The sequence below is a fragment of the Bubalus bubalis genome, chromosome 16 (genome assembly GCF_019923935.1).
Source record: "Bubalus bubalis isolate 160015118507 breed Murrah chromosome 16, NDDB_SH_1, whole genome shotgun sequence".
Lineage (NCBI taxonomy): Eukaryota > Metazoa > Chordata > Mammalia > Artiodactyla > Bovidae > Bubalus > Bubalus bubalis.
This window is the reverse complement of record NC_059172.1, coordinates 376,039-395,087: the sequence shown is the minus strand read 5'-3', so window position 1 is coordinate 395,087 and position 19,049 is coordinate 376,039. Positions and strand designations below refer to the sequence as shown.

Here is a 19,049-nt window from a genome sequence, read left to right as displayed (position 1 = left end):
CAAAGTCTCTGCCCTCTCCCCCCACAGTCCAGGCGCTATGCCCTCTCCACCATCCCCCAACCCCCAGTTTGGGAGCAACACTAGGAAACAGCTGGGGCCCCAGGTCATGGCTCCATAGCCTGAGCTTCTGGCTCTGCCAACAGAGCCTCTGGTTTCAGGATACCCTGTGCACAGGAAGCCATGACACCCACTAGGAGTCTATACATCACTCATTGTTCCCCACTCCAGGTGCAATTTGCTAAGCAGATGTAACTTTTTGCGATAGCAATCTGCCTGATAATATGGGTAACATTCTACCTTTATTGAGATTTCTAAACCAAAATGGACCTAAAGTCAGTTTGCAAAAGTTTTTACCCTTTGAATAGCCTCATTCACATTTACCTGTGGTCCAATGAGAAAGACAAGAAACAAAAATCAACAGAACTCAGTAGGAAGTGCTGGTTCCAATAGAAGCATTAGGGGGAATCAGAGGGTGCACAAATCTCTACCACCAAAAGAAATCAGTGGCTGAATGCTTCACTCTGCGCCTGTCCGAGCTCTGCAGTATTAGAATGAAGGGAACACTCTCCTAATTTCCATCAAGACAAGACAATGCCTGGAATTCTAAAAAAATAGTTATCTCCCTAATTCTGTCCTTCTTCAGTCTAAGATAGAACTAAGATTTAGAGAAGAGTGCAAAGATACAAAGGGCTGAGTATCCAGCCACTTAACAACTGGACCAACACCAAGGGCTGTTGGCCTGTACAAGGGAAATGGTACAAGTAGTACAGAGATTTGCAAGGACTTGAGTCAGTGCATCCCGAGAAAATATGGAGAGGGAATGTGACTCCTGGGGCAGAGCAGACACTCAGAATATGATGGTGGTGATGGTGATGGTGATGGTGGTGATGATGGTGGTGATGATGGTGATGGTGGTGATGGTGATGGTGGTGATGATGGTGATGGTGGTGATGGTGATGATGGTGATGATGATGGTGATGGTGGTGATGGTGATGGTGATGGTGGTGATGGTGATGGTGGTGATGATGGTGGTGATGGTGGTGATGATGGTGATGGTGGTGATGGTGGTGATGGTGATGGTGGTGATGATGGTGGTGATGGTGATGATGGTGATGATGATGGTGATGGTGGTGATGGTGATGGTGATGATGGTGATGGTGGTGATGATGGTGGCGATGGTGATGATGGTGGTGATGGTGATGGTGGTGGTGATGGTGATGGTGGTGATGATGGTGATGATGGTGATGATGGTGATGGTGATGATGATGGTGGTGATGGTGATGGTGGTGATGATGGTGGTGATGGTGATGGTGGTGATGGTGATGATGGTGATGATGATGGTGATGGTGATGATGATGGTGGTGATGGTGATGGTGATGGTGGTGATGGTGATGGTGATGGTGGTGATGATGGTGATGATGGTGATGGTGATGGTGGTGATGATGGTGATGATGATGGTGATGGTGATGATGATGGTGGTGATGGTGATGGTGGTGATGATGGTGATGGTGATGGTGGTGATGATGGTGATGATGGTGATGATGATGGTGATGGTGATGGTGGTGATGATGGTGGTGATGGTGATGGTGATGGTGATGGTGGTGATGATGGTGATGATGGTGATGGTGATGGTGGTGATGATGGTGATGATGGTGATGATGATGGTGATGGTGGTGATGGTGATGGTGGTGATGATGGTGGTGATGGTGATGGTGGTGATGGTGATGGTGGTGATGATGGTGATGGTGATGGTGATGATGGTGGTGATGGTGGTGATGGTGGTGATGGTGATGGTGGTGATGATGGTGGTGATGGTGATGGTGGTGATGGTGATGGTGATGGTGGTTATGATGGTGGTGATGGTGATGATGATGGTGGTGATGGTGATGGTGATGGTGGTGATGATGGTGGTGATGGTGATGGTGATGGTGGTGATGATGATGGTGATGGTGATGGTGGTGATGATGGTGGTGATGGTGGTGATGATGGTGGTGATGGTGATGGTGGTGATGGTGATGGTGATGGTGGTGATGATGGTGGTGATGGTGATGGTGGTGATGGTGATGTGATGGTGGTGATGATGGTGGTGATGGTGATGATGGTGATGGTGGTGATGGTGATGGTGATATGGTGATGGTGGCGATGATGGTGATGGTGGTGATGGTGATGGTGGTGATTGTGATGGTGATGATGGTGATGGTGGTGATGGTGGTGATGGTGATGGTGATGATGGTGATGATGGTGATGATGGTGATGATGGTGATGGTGGTGATGATGGTGATGATGGTGGTGGTGGTGGTGGTGGTAGTGGAGGAAGAATACGGGACAGTAAGTGGGGATTCAGCAGTTAAAAATGATATCCTAACTATAATAAAGTCCTAAAACTGAGTTCATTTATTCATCAAATAAATCAGCCAGTAAATGTTTTTAGCACTTGCTAAGTGCCAGTTCTTCCCTGGTGGTTGTGACCTCCCTGGTGGCTCAGATGCTAAAGCATCTGCCTGCAATGCGGAAGATCCAGGTTCCATCCCTGGGTCAGGAAGATCCCCTGGGGAAGGAAATGGCTGCCCACTCCAGTTTCTTGCCTGGAGACTCCTGGTGAGATTATAGTCCATGGAGTCAGAAGAGTTGGACAGGACTTAGCAACTAAACAAGGACAGCAAATGTGCCAGTTAGGTGTTTATCTGTCAAGGCATTGCAGATAGAGCAGGGAAGGAACCCTACAAAGTCACCACTTTTGGAACTTATATTTTAGTGGTAAGAGACAGGTGGTAAACAAGTCAAATATGGAGAAAGCTTGTAACACAAGCTAAGAAAACATTCTATGGTAATATTTATATATACAAGTTTTAGTTTACATACTCCCCCCTCCCCATTTTTAATGTTTGTTTCTTACATTACCATGTAAGAAGCTATTGGCCCTATCCTTATCTTGCCTGTGAGGAAACCATGATTCAGAAAGGTAAAATTTCTGCTTTGAGGTCATCTGTGGTCAGTCATGTAACAGAATAACCCAGGTTCAAACCCAGTCCTCCTGCCTCCAGATCCCGTGCTCTTTCCCTGCCCTCTGAATTCCTCCGGTGAGGAGAGGGTCAGGGCGGAAGAACGAGAACATGCATCAGAGTGGTTTGGAAAGGCTGAGACGCACTCTTGCCGAGAACTCCACCCCGACACAGTGCCGGGCCACCAGAGGTGACCCCCAGCTCAGCCTTTGCCACCCCTGATGCCTAACTCCTGGACTCCTACCCGAACAGTGGGCTCTCGAACACCCGGCTCTGAAGGCTCACGGGGACTGTGCCCCTAAGACCTGCTAGACCAACCGTAGCAAAGAAGCACCTCCTCAGAGCCACTGTGGAAGTCCGTGTGAAGGTTTGTGGGGAATAGGACCAGCTCTGATGCAGCGGGCTCGCCTGTAGGTGTTTAGGGAGGAAACTGAGTTATCATCCTGAAGAGCTGCATGTGCTGCCTGTGCACAGCACCACGCCTCACGGCAGCCACACGGTGTGCAGGCAAGCCCGTTGTATAAGGAGGGATGAACGGATGAAGACAGTGATACGTGTATCGAGTGGGAAACATTCAGCTTTTAAAAAGGAGGAAATCTGTCATTTGTGACCCCATGGATGGGCCTGGACAGCGCTGAGCCTGGCAGATACGCCAGACAGTGAGAGACGAATAACGACCGTGGCGGCACTTTGGTGTGGAGTCCCGGGCAGAAAGCAGCAGGCTACCACGGCGGCCGCAGAGTGGCGGCCAGCGGCCGCGGGGCGCCAGGGAAACGGGGAGAAGCTGGAGGAGGGGCAGAAACACCGACAAGGCAAACACGGTCTGGGATGCACAGCTGAGGCCGGCGGTAACAGCCCTGAATCACTGGATTGACGTTTGTTGAAAGAATATGATATAGATGTTCCTACCAAATAAAAAAAAAAAAGTGAAAGAAGGAATTGGGAGTGAATCTCACATTAGGGGAAGATTCATTTGGTGGCATCTTCAAAATTTGGGAGCATTTTCACGGAAAAGGGGAAATTCTTTCTGGTACTAGGGAACAGAATTATTTTCAGTGGGTAAAAGGAATAACAAAACTTTTATTGGCTGTATGTAGGGGTTGTACTTTCTTGCAATCTGAATTCTCCAGAAATGGAATATACTGTCTCGTGATGAATTCGCCATCACTTGAAAAGGCAGGGTGCCTGCAGGGATCAGTGCCCACCTGAGGATGGGGCGATGGCCAGAGCCCTCATGTAACAGATCCTTCCCGACGTGAAGATCTATAATGTGGGGGTCCTGTGGGGCTGGGAGGAAGGAAGCTGCAGGGACTTAAGATGCACAGCTTCCATTTGTGTGCGTGTGCTCAGTCGTGCCCAACTCTGTGGCCCACCAGGCTACTCTGTCCGTGGGGTTCTCCAGGCAAGAACACTGGAGTGGGTTGCCATGCCCTCCTCCAATGGATCCTCCTGACCCAGGGATTGAACCCATGACTTTTGTGTCTCCAGCATTGGCAGGCGGGTTCTTTTCCTCTAGCACCACCTGGGAGGCTTGAATCAGTCTTACAGGAGTGAGCACATTATCTTTGGAATTCAGTAGAATATTTTTAAAATGTTAAATTACAGGATGCCAGGCAGAAGTGAATGAAAAGGTCACGTAATTTTGTGGTGCACAAAGTTGGCAGTGGTTTTGTTAGTTTACTTATTTTTGTCTTACTTTCTTTGAAGCATTTATCAGCTTAGGCAGGAATGTGAATGCTGCGGGGGGCTGGGGGCTAGGGTCCCCTCGCTGAAAGCAGACATTCCAAGCCTGCATTAACTTTCAGAGCTCGAAGAAGCAGTATTGACTTTAACTGTGGAGTGTGTGAGCCTGAATGCGGAGCGTGTAGGTCCTGAAGGCCTGGAATGGAGGAGGGCTTCCGGCCTCAGGATGGCTCAGGCTGGGGCGCTGGAAGGCCTCGGGCCTTGGGATGGCTCAGGGCTGGAACGATTGAGGGCCTTGGTATGTCTCAGGCTGGGACGGCAGAGGGCCTCAGGCCTCGGGATGGCTCGGGCTGGGGCACTGGAAGGCCTCAGGATGGCTTGGGCTGGGATGGTGGAGGGCCTCGGGCCTTGGGATGGCTCGGGTTGGGCAAGGGCAGAGCAGGAGCCGGGGACTGTGTGGGGTTCTTGCTGGGCTTGCATTGTTGGCAGCGGGCCTCGGGATGGCTCGGGGCTAGGATGCTGGAGGGCCTCGGGCCTCGGGATGGCTCGGGCTGGGATGGTGGAGGGTCTCGGGATGGCTCGGGCTGGGGCGGTGGAGGGCCTCGGGATGGCTCGGGCTGGGGCGGTGGAGGGCCTCGGGATGGCTCGGGCTGGGCAAGGGCAGAGTGGGAGCCGGGGACTGTGTGGGATTCTCGCTGGGCTTGCATTGCTGGCGCTTGGTTCTTGACACCTCCAGTGCCTCCTCTGGGTCAGGTGCTTCCCTACGAGACCTCTCCGGGGGTTGGTCAGGGGGATGAAGAGATTTCTCCAAAGCTGGAACAGTGAGACCATGAGAGGCAGGCCAGGCTGGGTGTGTGCTGAGAGCAGTCGGGGGCCGTGAGATGCGTCCGGGTGAGGCGGGCCGCGTGATGGCCGGCTTGAACGCGTACGCTCTCTGCCTCCGCAGGGCCCTGGCCCGGTCATGATGATGGTGTACACCGCCAGGTCTCTGGACGGGTGGGGCACTTCTCGGAACACTCTGGACTTGCACAGTGAGTCGCATGTCGCCCCTGTTCGTCTCTGAGGGTGGGTGTCGGCGGGACTCTCCTGCCCGCTGATTAGGGTCCCTGAGGTTGACGGGGCGGGCGGATCCTGTGTGCGGTGTCCGTGTCTGTGTCCGTGTCTCTCTCTGTGTCTGTGTCTGTGTCTGTGTGTCTGTCTGTATCTGTGTCTGTGTTTCTGTGTTTCTGTGTCTGTATCTGTGTGCTGTGTGTCTGTGTGTCTGTCTTTGTCTCTGTATCTGTGTCCGTGTCCGTGTCTGTGGGCTGTGTCAGTGTGCTGTGTCTGAGCCACATGGGAGGGTCTCCCCGCATGTCAGTGTGATCTGGTGATTATTCTGTCTGGAGTGACTTTGTTGGACTGAAGCTCTAAAGTCAAGAGAGCCAGCTGTTCTGGGAGGCAGTTCAGGGACAGCTAGTGGGGCTCCACCCGGGAGCGGGCGCTGTGGGCCCCAGATCCTCTGCCAGCCCCGCCTTCCGGGAGGAGCCACAGGCGGAGGCGGTTGGAGGGTCGGTGCTCCTGGGGCGGTGACTTCAGACTAATACGGACAGGTCGCTCCGTGCTTCAGAGGCACGAGCTGGACACCCGGAGACAGAGACGTTGGGGAGATCAGATCCGGGGGGCCCTGATGGCACCGCGGGGCGCCCCCCGCCCCCGCCCCCTCTCCCCCTCCCCCGCCCCCTCTCCCCCTCCCCCGCCCCCTCTCCCCCTCCCCCTCCCTCCCCCGCCCCCCACGTGCAGTTCTGAAGTCAGGGAGGCTCCGCTCCCCTCCCCCCTCCCCCCTCTCCTTCCCGCCTCCCCCGCCCCCCACCGGTAACAGTTCTGACGTCACCGAGGGTCAGCTCCCTTCTAGCCTGGCCCCTCCCTCCCCCTCACCCCTCCCCACCCCCACGCCCCACTGCGGTCCTGAAGTCACCGAGGCTCCGCTCCCCCCTCCCCGCCCCCTGCAGTGCTGATGGAGAGTGTCCGGGAGATGCTGAAGCTCAGGTTCTCCCTCAACTTCTACATGTTCCACGGCGGCACCAACTTCGGCTTCATGGGCGGGGCCGCGTTCCCCGGCCATCGCCTCCCTATGGTCACCAGCTACGGCAAGTCCCGCTCGGTCCCGCGCCGTCTGCCCACAGCTGCCCCGCCTCTGCAGTCTCGGGTCGGGTCCTTTGCAAGCAGAGAAGCTAGTGGCTTAGCTCTGTCCGTCCACTGTGCAGCTTGTAAAAATCTTAGTTTTAATCGGCAGATGACTGCTTTCCAGTGTTGTGTTGGTTCCCCCATCCATCAGCATGAATCAGCCACAGGTATCCTTACATCCCAGCCCACCCTCCAGGTGGGCACACAGTGCTGCCTGAGCTCCCGGTGCGAGACGCACCTTCCCATGAGCCATAGCCCTACCCACGCTCGTGGGTCTGTGGAGACTCGGCTCTCAGCCCGCCTGGACACCCGCACGGCCATTCTCTGCGTCTAGCATCTCTGTTCCTCCCTCGGCTAGGCTCATCGGTACCATTTCTCTAGGTTCCACGTGTGTGCGTCAACATATGACATCTATTTTTCTCCTTCTGACTGACTTCACTCTCTGTAACAGGCTCTAGGTTCCACCTTAGCTCAACTGACTCAGATTCCCTCCACAAGCCTTTGTTCTTCGGGGCTCACTGTGAAAGCCATTCCTTTGATCCCCCTATCCCGGGTGCTGGGTGTTGATGACTAGGTCTCCCCCAGTCTGCGACTCTGCTCAGAGACCAAGCAGGCAGCGAGGGTGAGAGAGGGGAAGGGGTCTGGTTGGAAACCAGTGGGTCCCGGCGCTCCAGCCTGGGCTCCTGACCCCCTGGGGTTGCCATCTGTCCCTCCTGGGGGAGTGTGGGGAGCCAGCATTGGGCACTTTCCTGCCTCAAGGCCTTCCTCCCAGAGCTGCTGCATGAAGGGCCCTTTGACTCAGCACCAGGTGCCAAAGTCCCCCTGAAGTTGGGCCTCTTTAGGGAAGGTGACGAATGTGTTTCTATTTCTCAGACTACGGGGCGCTGCTGACAGAGGACGGAGACTATACACCTGAGTATCTCGTATTTCAAGAGTTTTTTCGCCCTGACGCAGGTACCCGCCCCGCCCTCCAGAGGGCTCTGGGCTGTGGGGGGCAGGGTGCAGATGTGGTCCTTGGGGGAGTCCAGCTCGCCCCAGCGCGTTTTATCCTCAGGGGCTGGGGACTCGGGCTGCACGAGTCCAGCCCCGCCATCGGTGGAAACCAGAGGGTCCAGGACCTCCCCAGAGCCACAAGATGCGCGTGTCAGGTGGAAGTCGGGAGAGGGGGCAGAATCTGAGCACGCATGTTCCCCTGCTGGCTTTCAGGAGATTCTGACCAACAGGGCACCCGGGCCAGGCCTCTGGGTGCAGGAGGACTCCCTCCCTTCGGTCCCTGCCCCCGTGGACCATCCGTGGTGCTGGGCAGGCTGGCTAGGGGTAGCAGAGGGTGCTGCACCCTTGGACAGGGCTGGGGAAGGAGCCAGCCTTCTGCTTGTGGTTTGCAGAGGTTCCCAGCTACCAGCATCAAGACCGCAGACCTAAGGACATGTACGCTCCCCTGGCCGCAGGTCACTTCATATCCCTGTGGGACACCCTGATTCACCAGGACGACGTGAGTCCCCTGCTCATGGACATGAGCTCAGGACTCGGCGGGGGAGGGAATGAATATGAGGGCAGAAAGCAGTCTTCGCGGTTTCAGTCCCTTCTACAGTTCAGATTAGGAGACCTAGATTACTGCAGAGTTGCTCAGCTGTGTCCGACTCTGCAACCCCGTGGACTGTCCAGGCAAGAGTAGTGGAGTGGGTTGCCATTTCCTCCTCCAGGAGGTCTCCCGGACCCAGAGATGGAACCTCCTGAGTCTCCATACTGCCGGCGGGTTCTTTACCGCTGAGCTACCTGGCAGCCTGATACATCCGTCCCCTCCTTAGGGGACCCCCCCTCCCCACCCCTCTTGGTCACTGCCAAGCACTGAGTGGCTGCTGCAGATTCGTCATCGCAGGGTGATCACTTGGCCCCGTGCTCCCTGAGCTTCCTGGCCTGTGATGAGGCCGCCGGTCAGCCTGGTTTCCACTCCCGGCTCTGCAGGAGCCCGTGAGGTCCACGGGGCCGCTCTCCATGGAACAGCTGTCCGTGAACGAAGGTAGTGGCCAGTCTGCTGGGTATATACTTTACGAGACCGTCATCACCAGAGGAGGCGTCCTAAACTCGGATGGGCATGTGAAGGATCGGGGCCAGGTAGGGGGCAGGGGCGGGCGGAGGGTGCCCTTCTCTTCTGGCGAGACCACGCTGTGTGGCTGAACGTCTGAACAGCAGGCTGGCCTCTTCCTGACCTATGGGAAACTGCCCTTGTTTCTTACCCCTGGTCCCTTCGGTGAAACGCTTGGTGTTCACATGTCAGCCACTGCTGCCGTGGGTCTAAGGCACTGGGTGTCCCGGCAGGCTGCCCGCCAAAGCCTGAGTGCACTTGATGCCGCTCTTGGAGGATACCTGGGAGGGGCCGCGGATGCCCCCCTATGCCTCGGGCAGAGGCCCCAGATGTTTCCTTGGCACGTCATGGTCGGATCTGCGCGTTTAGTTCTCAAAACACCCATCTAAGGTACCTGTTACCAACAAGGAAGCTGCAGAGACGTGTAGTGACCTTGCCCAGAAAACAGGGGCACTGGGCGCTGGGTCCCCTCCTGCTCACTCTGTGCTGGGGCTGTTGCAGGCTCTTCCTGCCCCTGTGGTCCCGTCATCCCAAGATCTGTGTCCCCCTACACTCATCGTGAGCTCTTAGCCACAGACCCTCATTCCCTGCTGTTTGCTGAATGCGTGTCTTCACTTGGATGTACGTTCCTGTGACTTCTCAGACTCAACACGTCCAAACCCGTCATGAGCTCCTTAGAGGAATGACAGCCCCAGCCCCGCACCCAAGCCGTGGCCACCCCACCCAGCCCAGGCCTCCACCTCACCTTGTCTGCTGGGTCCCTGGTGGAGCCGCGTCACTTGGCTGCTCTTTGCAAACCCAGGCCATCGCGCACGGTCTTTGTGGCACAGCCATCGGACCCCGTTCCTGACCTTCCTGTCTCAGAGGACTCACTGTGTCCCCATCTCGTGGGGTCCCCCGAGTCCCTTCCCCAGGGCGAGTCCCATCCTGACTGCCCCCTCCCAGGCCCTCCCCGCCGCTCTCCCGTCGTGGTCCTGGGTCTGGGAACAGCTCCTCCCGCCCGCGAGTGCAGGGCGGGCTGTGTCCTCCTCAACCCTGGGCTGGGACTGTGTGTGCACCGCGGCTGCCGCTGCTGCAGGATAATCTTCAGTCACTCAGCGGTGCTCACTCAAGCAGTGACTGGAGCCTGCAGCTCTCGTCTTGGGACCCTAGTACGCGTAAATGTGAATCCTCTGTTCTGCGTGCGGACATCTTGGATACTCGTGGATTTTGATTTTTACGGTCTCCTAGTCAGACTCCTTTTGGAAAGTTGTGACCTAACTCAGACCCTCTGCGGTGCCCTTCGTGTGCCCTTCTCTGTCCTGTGGGGCTCGAGCAGCCTTGCAGGGGCGTCGGGGGTGGACAGAGCACGGTGGGCAGTGGGGGTGGGGTGGGGACACAGTCACGGCGTCTCTGCCCTGGAGCCCCTGCCGGCCCTTCGTAGGCATGTGCATCGTGGTGTCTGTCATGGTGCCCGCCCCCCTCCGCCCCCCTCCCCAGTGCCCATGGCCCCCGCAGGCGCTCAGGGCTCTCCTCACACCCCTGGGCCCAGCCGCCTTCAGGGTTCCTCTCTGTGGACCGGTGTCAGCGTGTCGCCTTCCCAGAGGCAGACTTAGTCCTTCCCTGGGACCCTGGTGCCTCACCCCTTCCTGCCTTGTCCACACCCTACAGTCTTCCCCGCTCTCTTTGGCAGGTGTTTTTGGATGACAAGTATATAGGAGTCCTGGATGACGCGCATCAAAAGCTGACTCTTCCCAGCGACGTACATACCCCATGGTTCCATCCCCCTGGGGCCCTGGGCTCGCCCCTCACAGAGGCTCCGCAGGGCTAAGCTGTGCGCTTCTCCCAGGGTGGCAGGATGGTCCCACCCTGGGTGTTTGCTGCTCAGAAAGCCCTGGGTTGAGCACCAGCCTCAGAAGTGTCTCCAGTAGAATGTTCAAGGACTCTTCATTTCTCGACAGGCCCAGTGTGGGAGGAGGGTGGAGGAAGAGCTGCAGGGTTTTCCTGGCCCAGAGCTGAGGTCTAGGGTGCCAAGCACCACCCTCTGACAGCCCCCAGTTTCCGAGATCATCCCAGTCTTGGGGGGGCTCCAGTGGTCTCCAGAAGAGGCCTGAGCGGCTCCCTCCAGCTGGTGTGTGTTGGGCAGCGTTACAAGGAGTTCCTGATGCTGCGGATCCTGGTGGAGAACCAAGGCCGGCTTGCCTCCGGGACCAGCATGAACCAGGAGAGGAAAGGTGGGCCCAGGACCATGGGGTGCCAGGGCGACCTAGGTTACTTCCCTGGCCCACGCAGCCATGGCCCGGGTCATGGTTTGGAGGCGGCGGGGGCTCCCGGTCAGTGAGAGGCCCAGCCTGGGAGCACGATGGAATGGGCTTCAAGGGGAGGAGGGCCATGTCCTGCTCCAGGCTCCCCCTAAGGTGCTCTCCCAGCACTGAGCACGTGCACTGCCCTACCTCTTCCCGGAGGAGGCTGCAGAAAGGCCCTCGGAGAGCAGAGTGGGCTGAGTGCTGCCCTGGGAGCACTGATAGTCCCTCCCTGGGGCCCATGCCTGTGTCCTGGCCTCCTCCCCATCCTCCTCTGGCCTCCTCCGTGCTCCCCTGGCCTCCTCCGTCCTCCCCATCCTCCCTGACCTCCTCCGTCCTCCCCATCCTCCCTGACCTCCTCCGTCCTCCCCATCCTCCCCTGGCCTCCTCCGTCCTCCCCTGGCCTCCTCCGTCCTCCCCATCCTCCCCTGGCCTCCTCCGTCCTCCCCTGGCCTCCTCCGTCCTCCCCGGCCTCCTCTGTCCTCCCCTGACCTCCGTGCTCCCCATCCTCTCTGGCCTTCTTCCTCCCCTGGCCTCCTCTGTCCTCCCTGGCCTCCTTTGTCCTCCCTGGCCTCCTCCATCCTCCCTGGCCTCCTCCATCCTCCTTCAGGGGTTCGGGGCACTTCTCTGCAGCTTCCCTGCCTCAGTGTCCTCTCTCCCTCTTCTGCAGGTCTTACTGGAAACATTTATCTAAACGGTTCTCCACTGAGAAAATTTAAAATCTACAGCCTGGAGATGCAGAATAAATTCATACAGAGGTGGGTGCCCAACCACTGGCTCTAGGTGCCTGATCGCAGATGGGGAGACCAGAGGCCAGCCAGCCAGACCTGTTTGTGTTCACACAAGAGGCAGAGACCCAGAACACTGAAGGAAGTGACCCCAAGTCTCCTAGTTGTCCAGGTGGTCTGCTGTTTCATTAATGCATTGTGGACCCCAAATGGGCCATGGGAGGGGACACTGGGTTCAGCAGAGAGGAGACAGCCCTCCGAAGGCACAGCTGACATGCTGTGAAGGAGCGTGTAACCTGTCCACTGGGCTGACTCTCCCTAGGAAACTTCCCAACATCTGGAAGCCCAGCTTTCTCCACGCTGTGGGCCCTGCGTTCTTCCTTGCCTTCCTGAGAGTCGGCAGTCAACCCAAGGACACCTTCATGAGCCTGCAGGTGAATGGTGTTCTTCCTGGCTGTGTCCCCAGCCAAGCTTCCTTCCCAGGAGACCGCCACCCCACGGCCGTCCGGGGGGCTGCCCCTTCCCGGTGTTGACTCAGGGTGGGGAGGGAGGCCAAAGAAATGTGCCCAAGCTGCCTGCTGCCCTGTGTCTGGGGTGGGGGGGGTGGGAACGGCAGTGGGGACACAGCAGTACCTGTCCCTGAGGTGGGTGCACATGGAAGGTGAGTGGGGACCCAGGGCCTCCCTCCTGGGGGCCCGGAGCGGGAGCCAGGGCCGAGGGCAGTAGCGCAGAGTCTCCAGGTCACTGCCCCCCAAGGGCTGCAGCTGGGCCTGCGCGCTGAGTGTGGCCGTGGCCGCACTGTGCGTCCGGGGGTGTGTGTGTGTGTGTGTGTGTGTGTGTGTGTGTGTGTGTGTGTCTTGCAGCTCTGCTTCAATGTCTTCCAGGGCTGGACGAAAGGAGTGGTCTTCATCAACGGACAGAACCTGGGGCGCTACTGGAACCTCGGGCCCCAGGAAACGCTTTACGTCCCGGGACCCTGGCTCAAGCCCGGGTTAAATGAGGTGACCTCCCGCTCTGCACCTCTCCCCGCCCCGGGACGTGCTCGCCCCACCCCGCCCGGCCTCGGCCAAGCGTGTGTCTCAGGGGCACCCTTGCCTCTCCGCAGATCATCGTGTTTGAGGAGTTCAAGTCCACCCTGCTGATCTACTTCACCAACACTTCCCAACTGGGTAAGGGGCTTCCTCCCCGTAAGCGGCTCCGGCAGCTCCCCGCCTCCCGAGGCGTCTGCGCGCGCTTCCCGGGTCCCGGTCACGCACTACCCGCCCCAGCACCACCCTTGCCGGCCTCTTCGAGGTTCTCATGGAGGTTCTCACGGCCGCGTCTGCTGTGTCTCCTGCTGCCGTGGCCCCTGGGCCCTTCCTGGCGATCACCGGGCGGGGGATGCGCGGCCCAGCCAGGACTGCCCGAGCTGACCCCGCCCGCCTCGCGGCTTCGGTGGGAGCAGGCCGGACTCCAGTGCGAAGCGGCCTCCTCCTGGGGGCCTGTGAGGCAGGCTGCTTCCTCCACCTGCTTCCCCAGGGCGGGGCGGGGCCAAGGGAGACCACGCCCCTCCTCCTCAGGGTACTGAGAGCTAAGTCACACTGCTCGCCCCTCACTCAGGGTACTGAGACTGAGGTCAGACTGCCCGCCCCTCCTCCTCAGGATACTGAGAGCTAAGTAACATCGGCTGCCCCTCCTCCTCAGGGTACTGAGAACTAAGTCACACCACCCGCCCCTCCTCTTCAGGGTACTGAGAACTAAGTCACACCGCTCGCCCCTCCCTCTCAGGGTGCTGAGACTGGGTCATACCACCCGCCCCTCCTCCTCAGGGTACTGAGAGCTAAGTCACACCGCCCACCCCTCCTCCTCAGGGTACTGAGACTGACATTAACTGAGGCGTGGCTGAGCTGAGCCGTCTCAGAGCCCTGAGTGCCTGCCAGTCCTCCAGGCCCGCCCAGTCACCGGGACCACCCCAGAGGCTCCGTGAGGCCCAATCTTACGCCGGGTCTGCCGTCTGCTTCCCCACCAGCCGGCCCGTTCCTCCTTTGGCATAAGTCAGCTTCCCTGTTACAGCAACACAATAAACACAGCTAACTGACCAAAGCTAACCCTCGGTCACGCTTCTGTAATAAAAGCAGTTGACCCCTGAGGACAGTGGTGAAGAGATGCTCGGCACACTTGACCCCACAAATGTGAATCCGGAACAAAAGGTGTCTTCCCAAGAAATCAAATAAAATATGAACACTAAGTGAGGGATTGGCAGGCAGTTCATACATGTATTATATTTTCAGTGTTAAGAAAGGCTTTTCCTTTGACTCGCCAAGTCTCATTCCATACATCACTGCTTTCCACACTCCTGTGGAAACCTTGCTTTCTGGAGACTCAAGACTCCAAGAGGCCTGGCCCCTAGCCCCTCCCCGCCCCCGCCCCCAGCGCCCCTCCCCGTCCCCCCCCCCCCCACTCCACGCCCCTCCCCCGGCCCCTGACTTCCAGCGCCCGTGGATTCCTCTCCTGCTCGGGGTTCCCCTGGGGCGCACGCCCTGCTCTGAGCCACAGCGGGGAGCACCAGGGCCGTCTCCACAGTTGGGTGGGGCAGCCTGGTGCCCCGGCAGAGCAGGCCTGCAGATTCCCGTGCAGACGGGCCCTGGGGAAAGGGGGTCCCCACGAGGTGCATGGGCACCGTGCGGCGGGCGGCTGAGGAGTTCCAAGCCACGGACCAAGTGGCCGCGGTTGGGCCGGGTGGGGGGCTACACTTGCCGCCCCAGTCGACCAGAGTCGGGGTCACAAGTGCTCGGCCTGCACCCCCGCCCTGTGTCCAGGCAGCGGCCCGGTGCGGACCAGGCCTCCTGCCACCCAAGGCTGCCCTCATCGCCCATGCTCTCGGGAAATGCAGGCCTGAGACCCCCACGAGACGGTCAGACGTGCCGCTCCCGCCGCTCTCCCCGCCGTGGGCACCCCCAGAGGTGTACAGCACAGACCCCCAGAGGCCCCGGGTGGGCGCTGGGCCGCACCCCCATAATGCGGGCGCCTCCCAGGTCCTCGGGCGTTGCTGGACCGAGGCCGCCCCCCACCCCCAGCCCTCCGCGTGCACAACCTCAGCCCGCACAGCCCTCCTCCCGGCCTCCTGGCTGCAGGGTGGGCGCCCTGTGCCCCCCAGGCGGTCGGGTTGCAGGCTTGGCGTCTGCTCACCGGGTGCCAGGAGCACCCCACCCCCGGGGTGACAGCCGGCGTGGACACCGCCATCGGCGTCGGTCCCGCTTCCCTCGTCACGGGCCCTTCCGGGCACAGTGGCCGCGTTCCGGCTGGCCGAGACCTCTCCCCAAGCCTGGGACCTGCAGGAAGAGAGCTTTGGGCCCCTTTAGTGCTGTTTCCCCCCATAACCGAGGGCAGCGCCTTACACGGAAAACCGGTAACTTGTGAACAAAACACACGAGCGGCTGTCCTCTGCCCGTGTGAGTCGTAGGGTTGGCAGGCCGCTTTCTTCGATTGTTGGATCTTTGGGATCCCTCTCAGAGTTAGGCGTGGCGGAGTCACTGCAGTGAGCAGAACGGAGTGGCGTCCAACATTCCCACCTAGATTGTGCCGGAAACCTCGGCAAGGGGACTGGACGCTGCTTGTATCTCAGGGGGCCTGGTTTCCGGGCCTCCGGGGCAGGCCGGGAGGCGGGCCCTGGCAGGGGAATGTGGCCTCCGCAGGCCCACGCGCAGGTCCCTGCGTCTCCAGGGCGCGTTCACAGGGGGCTGCCCGCCCCAGCCCCTGCCAGACAAGCCCGGGGTGGAGGGAGGGGAGGCCCCTCTGCAACTTGAGAAGCTCAGCCGGTTTCTATCAGTGGGAGCCCTTCCCCTGGCTCCCCGCTTTGAAACAAGTTTACCTACTCGGATGCAGACCGCAGATGGACTTGCGCTCATTTCCGCGGCCCGCCTGGGGGAAGAGAACTCTCATCAGCTTGGGGGCGGGCCGAGGGCTCGGCGCGCGTGACCCGTGGGACCTGCGTCCTTCGGGGAGGCCCGGGTCTCCACTCCGGCCCGTGACTGCCCTTGCGGGTGCACAGGGTGACAGCGGGCTCCCCGCCTCCCAAAGCCCCGTCGGTGGCTCGGCCGGGGTCCCCAGCGCGCCCACGGCCCCGCGGGAGCAGGACCCCTGTGTGGCTGCCTGCCGACGCTCAAGAGACCTTGGAACTGGGCTGAGAGCGCATTCCGGGGACGGGGCTGGTGGGTCCATTTGTCCCCCAACCGTCGGAGCACCGCCCTCTGAAATCACATTCATGTCTGTTCCCGGGGGTGAGCAGACAGCTCTGCACAGAGCAGCAGAGGGCAGAGAGCAGACTCGTCGGGGACCCGGGACAGACCGCTGGCTTCCGGGAGCTGCTGGATGTGTGCGGATTCCCTCACGGCCGTGTGCAAAAGGTCCCTCAGCTCAAAGCAGGGCGTTTCCTCTTGTTATGCTGTTCCTGAAACCCGTGGAAAGGAAGAGGGAACCGGGACCTTCTGGGAAGGAGGGATGATGTCCAACAACAGGCCCAGGCGTGTCCAGAGCCTGCAGAGCATCTGTTGCTGCTGCCCGTGCAGGCAGGGGCTCTCCACCGCTGGTGCAGCAGGTCACCCGTGGAGCCGACAGGACACACAGCCGGCCACGCTTTCACGGCAACTCGGACTTTACACAACAGCGTGCCGAATGTAAACACCAAAACCCAAGAACCATCTCAGGCCCTAGGGCACAGGTCAGCCTTGGAATCATCTAGGGTGTTTTGATAGGCATGCAGCATCATAGAGGTGTGAAGTTTTAAAAAAAATTGTAAATATCCGTTGCTTAATTCATTTAAAAACAATAAACCCACTATCAGCCAGCTAGCTAGACAGATGCAAACTCTCAACGGACTCCTGCAACCAGCAGCCTTGGAAGTCATCCCGAAGAGAGTAGACCGATCTCACAGAATTACTATTTCCGGCCACATCAGGGCCTGCTGGGGCTTCCTTGGTGGCTCAGATGGTCAAGAACCCGCCTGCAGTGCAGGAAACCCAAGTTCAATCCCTGGGTCGGGAAGATCCCCTGGAGAAGGAAATAGCAACCCACTCCAGTATTCTTGATGGGAGAATCCCATGGACAGAGGAGTCTGGCAGGTTACAGTCCTTGGGGTCCCAAAGAGTCAGGTATGACTCAGCGATTAACATTTCCACTTCAGGGCCTGTTGCACTCTGGCCATGCACTCCTCTGGTCATTGTCCCCATGAGTTCAGGTGTGAAGACTGTCTTTTTTCTGAGAGACAGGTGAGGAAAGTCATGAGTATCTGATCCAGCATCCTCATCCTGATAAAGGTCCTCTTGTAATCAAATTTCAATGTTATGAGAGAAATTCCAAAGAGTTCCATCATGACATGAAAATGATGCCTCCTGCTCTGAGCTCTCTCAGGCTGCAAAGACCAGCATCACTTCACACACAGCGGGCTTTCTCCCCACTCTCAGATTATTAATACCTTTGCCTAAGATATCACTGGGGCTTCACTGGTGGCTCAGTGGTAAAGAACCCATCTGCCAATGCAGGAGACCTGAGTTCAGTCCCTGGGTCGGGAAGATCCCCTGAAGAAGGAAATGGAGACCCACTCCAGTATTCTGGCCTGGAGAATCCCATGGACAGAGGAGCCTGGAGGGCCACGGTCCGTGGGATCATAAAGAGTTGGACACGACTGAGCAACCGAGCACACACACATGCAGTAAATTACTGGGCTGGGGTCTTGCCTATGAGACTTAGCACCTGAAAAGATGCCTGGTTCACAGGGGAAACAGCTCGAGTGGAGGTGGGTGGGCCCACTGGGGCGTGGCAGCTATGCCGTCAGCCTTCACAGCGGGCTGACCCCCAGGCTGCTCCTGCCAAAGAGCACAGACTGGCACACTTACCCAGCCCAGGGGACTGGCACCTGCATCTCACCCACCCGACACTGAAGGCCTCGGCTGGTGCTTTGGCAGAGCCAAGACACCTGGAACGCCTTGGGCGCTGACTGCCTTGGGCAGCCCCCAGCCACCCTTGCTGCCCTGGAGGTGCCTTGTAATGACAGAATAGCGACTGGAGCTCACCGCTCTGGAAAACAGGCGGGTGGTGCATACACACACAGGCGCGTGGGTGGTGCATACACACACAGGCGGGTGGGTGGTGCATACACACACAGGTAGGTGGACTGGTGCAGCCCCGGGGGACCATCAGTCCCAGGCGGTTGAGCAAACGAAGGCAGAGGTTGGAAGGTGGGAGGGGGCCAATGTGGACTGAGAAATGCTCCCTCCTCCAGTACGTCTGGGCCAGACAGCCCCAGGCGGCCTCCACCAACATCCCAGGCGGTGATGCATCCCGAGAACTCCTCGTCAGGTCCACATGTCCCAGACCAGACGCCTGACTCTTGGCGGGATCTCTGTCCTGCACATCAGTCAGGACAGGAGGGCAGAGCTAGCACGATGGGTGAGCCCCGGGGCCTGGCAGTGCCCTGATGCGGGGGACTGGGTGGCCCGCAGGCTCCAGCCGCCTCGCCTTGGAGGGCTGAGCACAGACGGCCTCCGCGCGTCCGGTCGGTTCAGCTCAGCTGAGAGCCAGCCGAGCTTTTCCTGAGACGGTCACTTCTTCAAACGGTAGGTGGATGCGGAGCTGCTTCCGACCCGGGGCCCTGTAAGTACACGGCTCCTGCCGGGTTAGGCAAGAGCGCACACTGACCCTCTGGCTGAATCCCCAGGGTGATCAGCGTTTGGGGGGTTGTGTAAATCTGCTACTTCCCTCTTGTAAGTTTGTTCCCTTTAACCCCTACTGTGCATCAGTACCGAATGGCCCACGTGGTGTGTGCTACCGCCCTCTACAGGGCGCTGGGCGGTAAAGCACAGCCACGTGTAGAGGGCGCACGCACGGACGATATACACCAGACACGTGGACTCACTCACGGGGCTGGACGTGCACACGCAGGTTTCCACCTGCGAAAACCCAAAGCTGGAAGGTGCGTCGGTCGGGGACTTACTGTCTAATACAGAGAACCAGTGCAGGAATCCCCTGCGGGCCAGCGCAACAGGGAGGCCACGGCCGGCGGCCCCCACCCCACCCCGGGCCCAATGCCCCCCCCTCCCAGAGGCTGCGACCGGCCCGTCACCCCTTC

At 58.9% G+C, this 19,049-nt stretch overlaps 1 protein-coding gene across 2 annotated transcripts in view; it reads left to right on the top strand.

The window, feature by feature from the left end:
* The window catches only part of LOC102396320 (beta-galactosidase-1-like protein 2), a 34,369-nt gene extending 20,209 nt beyond the window's left edge, over positions 1-14,160 (top strand). The window contains exons 10-21 of one of the 2 annotated variants that reach the window (XM_006068479.4): positions 5,632-5,716; positions 6,674-6,811; positions 7,722-7,802; positions 8,234-8,340; positions 8,814-8,963; positions 10,607-10,675; positions 11,060-11,147; positions 11,887-11,974; positions 12,267-12,378; positions 12,829-12,945; positions 13,050-13,113; positions 13,872-14,160. In XM_006068479.4, the coding sequence (XP_006068541.3) occupies positions 5,632-5,716; positions 6,674-6,811; positions 7,722-7,802; positions 8,234-8,340; positions 8,814-8,963; positions 10,607-10,675; positions 11,060-11,147; positions 11,887-11,974; positions 12,267-12,378; positions 12,829-12,945; positions 13,050-13,113; positions 13,872-14,017 (1,245 nt within the window). In that variant the 3' untranslated portion in view covers positions 14,018-14,160. Of the gene's footprint in view, positions 1-5,631; positions 5,717-6,673; positions 6,812-7,721; positions 7,803-8,233; positions 8,341-8,813; positions 8,964-10,606; positions 10,676-11,059; positions 11,148-11,886; positions 11,975-12,266; positions 12,379-12,828; positions 12,946-13,049; positions 13,114-13,794 lie in introns of both variants that reach the window. The other variant, XM_044929044.2, reaches the window with a different exon arrangement.
* The last annotated feature ends 4,889 nt before the right edge of the window (positions 14,161-19,049 follow it).